Source organism: Pteropus vampyrus, unplaced genomic scaffold (genome assembly GCF_000151845.1).
Source record: "Pteropus vampyrus isolate Shadow unplaced genomic scaffold, Pvam_2.0 Scaffold95, whole genome shotgun sequence".
NCBI lineage: Eukaryota > Metazoa > Chordata > Mammalia > Chiroptera > Pteropodidae > Pteropus > Pteropus vampyrus.
In genome coordinates this window covers 2,143,164-2,152,529 of record NW_011888876.1, presented here as the reverse complement: position 1 = coordinate 2,152,529, position 9,366 = coordinate 2,143,164, and the positions used below count along the sequence as shown (strand labels likewise).

The following is a 9,366-nucleotide window of genomic DNA, read 5'->3' as shown; positions in this document are numbered from 1 at the left end:
TGAAGGAAGAAGAGAAGCAGCCAGACGAATGGGCGAGATGGAAGTTTGCAGAGGAGGGAGGATGGATGCGAGGCCATCGTGGCGCCCCCACAGCCACGAGCCGGGGGGCTGGGAGCTGACGCAGCCCGTGGCCTTGCAGTCTGTGCTTTCCCGTACCTGCTGGCCTTCACCACCGACTCCATCGAGATCCGCCTGGTAGTGAACGGGAACCTGGTCCACACGGCGGTCCTGCCCCAGCTGCAGCTCGTGGCCTCCAGGGTGAGTACACGTGGGACTTCGCCTCTGTCTGAGGGGCACCCGGAGGTCTCATCCAGTCAGGCTCGTGATGACAGCGCCATCTGTGTGTCAAAGTGCCAGAGGAGAGACGGAGAAGACTCATCGGTTGGGTTTTCATGTGAGGCGTTTTGGGCTTAAAAACGCCTCTCCCTAGTCTTGTTAAGAGTCATTCAGTGCTGGTGGCAGTTGGGGAGCACTCAGCTGAAAAGAGATACCCGCCCCCTCATCAGACTAGGTCGTACCGAAGGACAGTCCGAGGACAGTCTAGAAAAGTAAGCGCTCGCAGTAGGGCATTCTTCCTTTGCCACTTTCTAATCCTCAGTGTGAATTTGAATCCCCTGAATTCTGTATGGCTGACTGAGTGATCCACGTCTAGTAACCCAGCATTAGAGCAAAACCGAGGGACACAGGAAGAAAAGATGGCCCTCCAGGGTGTCTTCTGTCACTGGTCCATGATCCAGGAGAACGACTGTAGTCCCCTGCCCGAGTTGGCCCCGCACAGTCTTCCCCAGCCCTGCCAGACCGGGCTGGTCCCCCTGCCACACTCCCCGTGGCACTTTGTCCATCCTGACATGCATCACATCTGGTCACGGGCGACTGCTCTGTGACAGCAAGGACTGAGCTGCTTGAATCGCTAGCATGGCCCTGTGGTGTCATGATAAATGTTTAACTAAATGTGCGTGTGTGTGCACGTACATACATCCGTACATTCATCGATTATGAATTGTACATAAAAATTAAAACAGCTTACGATTTACGAATAATAAAGTAGACAGTGCCTTTTATGTTCATGTCCATTTAGCCAACTGGCTCTCACGAAATGCTTTTGTTAATTTTTGCCCATCTCTTTTATTGGCAGCCAATCTATGGCTGCAGTTCAAGGAAAATTTTACAGCTGGAGTTATGGCTCAGTCCATTCATTCTTTTTCCAAGTAGGTTATTGTCATTAAATCTGATATGTGATCTATTGTGAAACTGCTCCTCACCCTCACACAGATCAGTCATTAAACCAAAACTTTTTTCGGTTTCAGCACTAATCTCAACGTACCTTCATCCTCATCACTCCTCCATCCCTTTAAGTCTAGACGATCAGCAAAACCACCAGTCAAGCTCAGATTTGTAGCGTTTGTCAGTTTCCGCGGTGTGACTGATTTCAAGCCTCCCGGGTGACACCCCGGGCACAGAGTTGGGAAGCAGTGCTCAGGAACCATCATTGTACAGTATTTCCACCACTCAGATCTATTGCTGTAAATAACCTCAAGAGCATGGATAATAGTAAGTGTAGGAAAAATCCCTGAAAATCGGCGTGGGCTCACACACCACCCTGCCGTTGTCACTGGAGCCAGCACGTCACAGGTGTGCTCGCTCAGTGTGTGAGTGACCCGCTTCCTGTCTGTAAGGAGACCTAGCTAAGACCCCATATCCTCTCCAGTTCTGACACTCCAGGCGGCTGAGAAGTTAGGGGAGTGTGTGTCGTGTTTGTGTTTGCAGAAGGTGTATCAGCAGATAGATAAGAAAAATTGTGGGGAGCTGAGTACTCAGGAAAAGTCTGGCCTGGCTATGCGGGGCTTTCCCCCGGGAGTCCCCGTCCCCAGGCATCGTTGGCAGTGATGACAGGAGGGCGCATGGGTGCAGGGCCTGCAACCCCAGGCAGCTCGGTAATATTTCTCTTTCTTTCTAGTCGGATATATACTTCACAGCAACCACGGCTGTGAATGAGGTCTCGTCGGGAGGCAGCTCTAAGGGGCCCAGTGCCCACAATTCTCCTCAGACACCCCCAGGCCGAGATGCTCCAGTGTTTCCTTCTTCCCTGGGGGAAGGTGAAGTCCATTTCTACTGTCTTATTAATAGATATTTTTAATCTATTCTGATTTGTCTAGTTCGTTGTCCAGTATCAACATGCAATTACTGCCTAAGAAAGTCATCTTTCAAAACTTACATTCCAAATGCTTTGGTTGCGTTCTTAAGAAACTTTGTGCTAACAACAATAACAACAAAGATCTCATCATGAAAAAAAAAAAGAAGCTTGTTTCATTGGGGGGAAGGGAGTTGAGGGCTAGAGAGATTCCGACTTGCCTAGCAAAGTTATTTTTCCTTCAGGGATGTTAACTACACCGTGTGTTTTGTAGCTGAAGGGATATGGCCATAAAACCTACACGTTACTCAGCACACCCAGCCTTTCACCCTATCTGGCTTTGCCCACGAATCCCAGAGGCCTTTGCTGTGGTTCCCGGTCGCTCAACCACAGCTTGTCCCAACTTCTCGCCACATCGGTTGTCTTTATGGCTACTTGTTACTGTAAGCACAGGGCTCCCCAAGCAGGTGGCCGTGCTGCTGGTGGTGCCGCAGCTGCTTAGGGTCTTGTCTGCTCTTTGCTCCTTTGCAGGCATAACAAGTAGTGGGTGCATTTTATCCAGTTTACCGATGAAAATGGTGCCCTTAGAAAACAAAGCCGCCAGGCACCATCACTTGTTTGCTCCTCATGGGACTTGGGAGATCAGCGAGCGACATGAAATCTTCCTTCATGCTAATTAGGTTGAGGAACCAGAAATTAGCCTCTCGAGAATAATATGAACTTTTCTTAACGTTCTGATGTTCTTTTCTAAATCATATTTCAGGTGAAATTCAGTTAAAAAACCTATACAAGATTCCGCTCAGAAACCTTGTCGGCAGAAGCATCGAGCGACCTCTGAAATCGCCCTTAGTCTCCAAGGTCATCACCCCGCCCACCTCCATCGGAGTTGGCATTGCCGCCATTCCGGTCACTCACTCCTTGTCCCTGTCCCGGATGGAGATTAAAGAAATAGCGAGCAGGACTCGCAGGGAGCTGCTGGGTAATGGCTCTGGATTTCTCTCTGTTCCCTGTTAGTAAATATACCAGCTGGTTTTATCTTTGGATTTTCATCATCCTCAAAAACGATGAGTTAAAAAGAAACTTCCCCTTTAATACGGGATTTATAAATAAATTACAGCGCACCTCCACCAAAGAATCCTATGCAGCTCAACCCCAACATTGACGTGTCCATCTGTGTTTATTGGAGTGGAAAGCTGCCCAAAACCATGGCAAGGTGGGGCAAGGCAGTTGGTAAATAGTATGTCTAGTCTGATACAGTCTTTTAAATTTTAAGTATCTATGTAGGTATGATTTCCTGGGGAAAAGAAAAAGTCTAGAAGGATTTATATCCTACAGTTCTGAGATAACATTTTATATTTATATATCCCAAAGTTTAAATTTATCACGTTTGTCCATATTTGCGGTGCAGTTCAGTTATCACTTTTTGAAGCCCCCTAAACCGTGGGGGCAGGTCTGTGGGGGTGATGCAGATGCAAGATGTCTGTTAGGCTTTTCTCTCTTCATCTACACATGGGAGACCAGACCAGAGAAAAAGAAAGCACCGTGATAAACTGTGAAAAGGCTAGGCTTTTGCTCAGAATTGTGAAAACCAAATGCGGAAAAATGGAAGTGATGCGTTAAGCCAGTAAGGACGGGTTTGAAAACTTAAATTGGGAGCTGCATGGCACAAAACTGTAAGGACAGTGGCCCGAGCACAAGCCTGCCCTACAGTCATGTTTCAAAGAAAAAAAACTGGAGAAGGGATTCGGTCCACCTGACAGCACAAGCTTTGACGCTGCCAAAGTCCACTGGTTTTAGAAGTTGGTGCTTTCCGCTGTGCTTTGAAAATACATGTGTTGCTATTTTTAACCCACTCTTTCCTATGAAAGCTTGATCTTTAACCGTTTAACAAGCCACTGTGCTTTTCTGAAATCGAACCTCTGAGTTGGAGAATTACAGTTTCCACCAATAGGATTGTAGATTCTCTCTCCTTCATGAGACTCTTCTGAGTCTATGATTTTTTTAACTTTTGGGGGGCAACATGTATATATTTTTTATAACCGGGAAAATAGAAGCTTCCACAAACAAGAAAAACAATCATTTAGAAATATATACTTTATTTCTTTCTGACTCTATCCCAGTAACGCACCAATTCCCAACCCAATTTCCCGAGAAGGAAAGGGCATTTTCTATCTCCATGGCAGCCCAGTGAAGATGACCCTCTGACCCGTGATTCTCCCTTGCAATCCAGGCCTCGCCGATGAAGGGGGACCCAGGTCAGAAGGAGCACCAAAGCCCAAATCAAAAGCCCGGAAGCAGTTAGAAGAAAGCCAAGGAGGCTCCAAGCCAGGGACAATGAGATCAACCAGCAGTGACAGGTAAAGGAAGCAGCCCCCTGCGGCCCTGCTCAGGACGGTAGCCCTTCAGGTCACAGCACTGCCACGAGGCCCTGTCTGATCATGGACGATGCTCTTGACCGAGCTCAGCAGAGGGTCCCTAGACCACAGCCTGCCAGGAAGAGGCCCAGACAAATGGGCTACTTCACTAGCAATCCAGCAAATGCTCATTAACATACAGGAAGAGACTTTTATTGTTTGGCTCACCAGATTGACAGAGAGGTTTTTTAAACAAAAATACTCAGTAAGAATGACAAGAAAAAGGCACTCTCTAATACTTCTGGTGGGAATAGAAACCACTGCAGACTCTCTGGATGGCAGTTCAGTATCACATGTCAATGAATACTTGTTGGATCCCACTGATTTGTCCCCTAAGATTCTCCGCGTCCCTCAAGCAACATTACGCATGCTCCATTACCTCATTCAACACACGGCGTGCCTGGCACTGAGCTGGGTGTTGGGGATTCGGAGATGACCTTCAGGGGGTCCACGGGCCAGTGGGGAAGGCCAAGAAGGACATCCTAGGAAGTATAGCATTCCAGGGGGGCAGGTGATCCAGAAGAATGAGGGCTGCCATCCACCCCAGGCCTGGGACAGGGAGGGTCTCAAACACCAGGAGAGGCTGAGCTGAGTCTTATAATCAAGTAAGCATCAGCCTGGCAAAGTGGGGGCAGCACTACTCATGCTTTAATCTAACAGACACTTACTGAGCCCCTCGTACGTGACAAGGACCCTGCCCTCGTGGACTTTACATTCTAGTGTGAAGAAACAGACAATGAACCTATACACAAATCAGCACATTAAGTCATTCCCAATAGTGACAAGTGCTGTAAGGAAATTTAAAAGAAAATGAACGATGGGGGTAGGGTGGATAGAAGCTCTGCTTTGGTGGGAGGAGATCAAGGAGGGCTTCTTCGAGGAAGTGACATTGAGCTGAGAGAGAGACACGGAGATGCACTAAGGGGCTGGGAGAAGGCCGGAGGGTCTGGCAGGGCCAGGTCCTGTGGCCTGTGGTCCCCTGGGTAGGAATTTCAGCCTTATCCTCAGGTTATGGGAGCCACAGGAGGGTCTGAGATTTCGAGTAACATTAGCAGGCCTGGCACTTGAGAAAGGTAAATGGTGTTTCACAAACCCCTCCGATGTGTCACCATTGGCCTTTAAAACACACAGCCCATGACTTGGGGTTATCTGCCTGCAGAACCCAAGCTCTACTGGGGTGAGGAGTGACTCCTCCTCCATAACAGGTGGGGGCTGGGGTGTGAGAGACGGGCTTACGAGCTCAGATGAGCCGGAAACGGCCCGACATAATAGGCCCGGCCCAGCTGTGTTCCCAGCTGCTGGGATCCTAGAAGCAATGGCTTTTTCCAATGATTTTTCTCTTCTAGGATCACGTTGGGCTCCTTGGAAAGTCCTTCTGCTTCCGAAGCCAATCCCGAGGGGCACTGCCACTCAACGGGCTCCAACCTAGACCCTGGGGCCGACAGAGAAGGCAGCCCAGCCTGGGGCAGCAGCCCGTTTCAGCTCACGACTTTCTCAGATGAGGACATTATTGACTTGAAGTAAACAGGCTGAATCTAGTTCACCAACTTTAATTTTCTTATGGAGGTTTATACTCTTTAACCAGTTCTAACATTATTCCTCAACAGATGTGGCTTTTACCCTGTCCGTGATCTCTTGGACCAAACCTTCTGCACACTCGGCCAGTTTGGCTCACTTTCCAATGTCTGGTGCCATTTTTCTCAACTTTTGTTTCATTCTGTTCAGGAACCATCAGTCCCCTTGTAATATAGGTGGTAGATTTCACTGAGGTTTTAGATCGAAACTTTGAATAAATCAAAAATGTTCATTCTTATTTACGGCAACCTTTTCTTATGTTTTATATACGTAGATGGAAAAATTATTTTTCATTACGGTTTTGATTTATGTCACCTAATGTGTTTCTTTTATAAAGAAAAGCCATTGCTTTTAAAATTTATTATAAATAAGTTTTCTTTCTGTACCTTTGGCCCGTTACTGTTTCGCTATGATTGGAACCAGCTGCATTCCTACCTGTAGACTTTAGAGAAAAGCCGAGTGGTTAGATCTTAGAAGCTCCCGTTCCTTCTTCCTCGTGTCTCACAAAAAATAATAAGGTATAGGAGCTTGTTAAGTAATCTTCAGATTACTTTGTTCGGTTTTATTGTTACTCTGAGATCATATAACCAAGGAACAGTTATCGAAATTATCATTCTCAAGTTCCCTCCTCTCGTTTGGGTCCACTTTGCTGTCTCACATGAACTAAATGATTCCCTCTCCTCTTGTTATTCATCTGGCTTCTCTTGCTCCCTCCTCAGAGTGAGAAGGAAATGTGGGTTTGGCCAAATGTAAATGAAACCGAAATGTCAGCCTCTAGCCAGGACCCGTCGAAGGGGAAAATCTAATTTCACTGACATTGTAAAAAATTTAATCTGTGTGGAAAAGGCGATTTACCTTTGGTTTTAGTCGGACAATCCACTTTATTATATTTCTTCTTGCTGATATTCCCCATCAGAAGAAACATTAAATGGTTTCTCCTGTTCAAGCAACCCTGAGGAGTTCTGCAGGTCTTCTCTGTTAAGTGCAGAGAGCTGTGTGTGACATGACCTTGATCTGACAGGTTTGACGGAAGTTTGGATCCTGCCTCTTCGTGGGCCTCGCATACTGTGAGTAGAGCTTCCCCCGCCCCCGCCACCCACCTGTCCCACAAATGGTCCAACAAGATGAATCTAAGCTGAAGGCTGCCTGGATCCCTTCAGGGGAAGAAAAGAGGCAAGAGTATGACAGTAAATTAGTAATAAAGTACAGACCATGCTTTTTAGGTAGACCCAGGCGGGGCGTTTACAACCAAATGTGTCTTCTCACGGTCTTTGCAGCCTCAGCATCCCCTTCTTTTGTGTTTTGTTATGCCCTTTTCATATGTAGGAAAAAACACAAAATCAACTACACACTGTATCTCGACCTCACCAGAAAGTTTTGTGAATTCGGTTTTATTATTTTTTGCTTTCAAATAAGGAAACTGAGGCTCAGAAAGGGGCAATGGTTTGAGCCTGTGAGTTCTCTGACCCCGGAGCTGTGCGCCCTCCCCTGTCCGCCATACGGAGCCAGGCTTGAGTGTCTTGTGTCAGTTGGATCTGGCTGGTGTTTTTCATGTTCAACTAAACTGGAAGCTTTATGAGCTTGTATGTGTGTTTTTCCTGTCATCTTTCCCCCTGAAGTTTCTTGCTTCTCAACCTGGAATAGGAAAACTGATAGCTTTTTAGACCATTCTTCCCAAATGCAGACAGCATCATAGCCGCCTCATGATTTGACCAACGACACAGATCTGAAGAATGATTGTAGAAAGGGCAAGAGGTGGACCTTACTAATCAGACCGAGGGTGCATAGCTCGATAAAGCGGGGCGGGACACGGCTATGGCAGCACTTCCTGCTTACAAAGGTCAAGAAGTGAACGCTGTACACTCATGGGGAGGGAGACCCTCAGACAGATACCATCAGACACGGCTCAGAGGGCTGGCTGGTACTAGCTGGGCTCCCTGGGGCATCCTCTCCACATACCCCACTGACTGAGTTACAGAATAAACCATCTAACTGAGCAGTTTGCCCATGGAACTTGAGGCATGCATCCACTGTACAAACACTGGGTGCCATCCAGAGGAGGAGGTCGTGTCCACCGGGGGAGGGAGAGAAGGAAACAGGTGACCACAAAGCAGTGCAAAAGTGCTGTGATAAGAGTTTATAACTCGAGCAACAAGATGCTGTGTAAGCACAGAGGGGAGGTTGCCTAAGTCTTTAAAGATAGTACAGTCAGGTGGTTGCACTAGGTAAAACAACTATCATGATCATCATACTGGCTAGCATTTGAGTGCTTCGCATGTGTTTGGTGTTTTATATGCACTGCCCCTACTCAAAACTTTCTTGAAAGACAGATATTGTCATCCCCACCTAAAGATGAGGAAATGGAGGCCCAGAGAAAGATTAGGAGCTAAGCCTCTTACTCTCAAAGCCCTGGTTCTTTCCAGAATTACACCGCACCCCCCTGCAGCTGCCTGAACCCAGAGTGTTGGATACAAATGGCTGGATTCTCCAGAGCCTGATCTCAGCCTCACCTCCAGCAGTGACTTGGGTGCACACGTAGAGTGTCCGGATATTAACATCTGCCCGGGGCTCAAAGTTAGGAGGTATTTAGATGAAGATTCAAGAGTCAGGATGATCTGTGAAGTGAGTGGAACTTAACAGGGTGCATCCAGCTCATCGTGTAAACACAGATTAGTCACACATATGAGGCATGGGGGACCCCGCCCAACGCAGGTCCTCAGCACTTGGAGGTCCCGCTCGTCGCAGGCTCTGTAGCTGTCAGCAGTCTGAGGACTCCGAGTGGTGACCCGCACGAAGGCGGGCTGTGGCGCCGCATGGCCACGCCCCGCCCCGGACAGCCCAGGTGGAGCGCCGGGCCAGGCTCTGCGTCCGAGAGGAGAAAGAGCAGCACAGGACAGTCATCTGGAGAACTTCCGTCCTGCGGCTCTCAATGGGCAGAGCTGGGCCAGGCGGAGGGGTCAGGAGTAAGGGTCAGCAGAAATTGCAGACCCGCCCGGGAGAGAACAGTTGCAGCTGTCCAGAGTTGGAGCAGGAAGCCCTGGGCGTGTCCCACGTGCTCCGCCCTCATCAGACTCCTAGCCCCATTGGTTAAAGCTAGACAGAGGCGCCTCCAAGCACAAATACAGTCCCCGCCCTCCGCCCTCATTGGCCGGCTCAGCTTGAGGCCGCTTTTTGACCCCGCCTCCTTCTCGCACCACACTCCTATTGGATGATTCTGCAAACTCCGCCCTACCCACACATTGAATA

At 48.3% G+C, this 9,366-nt stretch overlaps 1 protein-coding gene across 1 annotated transcript in view; it reads left to right on the top strand.

Annotated features, from left to right (window-relative positions):
* Window positions 1–6,492, top strand: part of GARNL3 (GTPase activating Rap/RanGAP domain like 3) — a 125,734-nt gene extending 119,242 nt beyond the window's left edge. Inside the window, exons 27-30 of the mRNA XM_011364347.2 lie at window positions 1,958–2,096; window positions 2,895–3,110; window positions 4,362–4,488; window positions 5,892–6,492. Of these exons, the coding sequence (XP_011362649.2) occupies window positions 1,958–2,096; window positions 2,895–3,110; window positions 4,362–4,488; window positions 5,892–6,069 (660 nt within the window). The 3' untranslated portion in view covers window positions 6,070–6,492. The remainder of the gene's footprint in view (window positions 1–1,957; window positions 2,097–2,894; window positions 3,111–4,361; window positions 4,489–5,891) is intronic.
* Window positions 6,493–9,366: the final 2,874 nt, after the last annotated feature.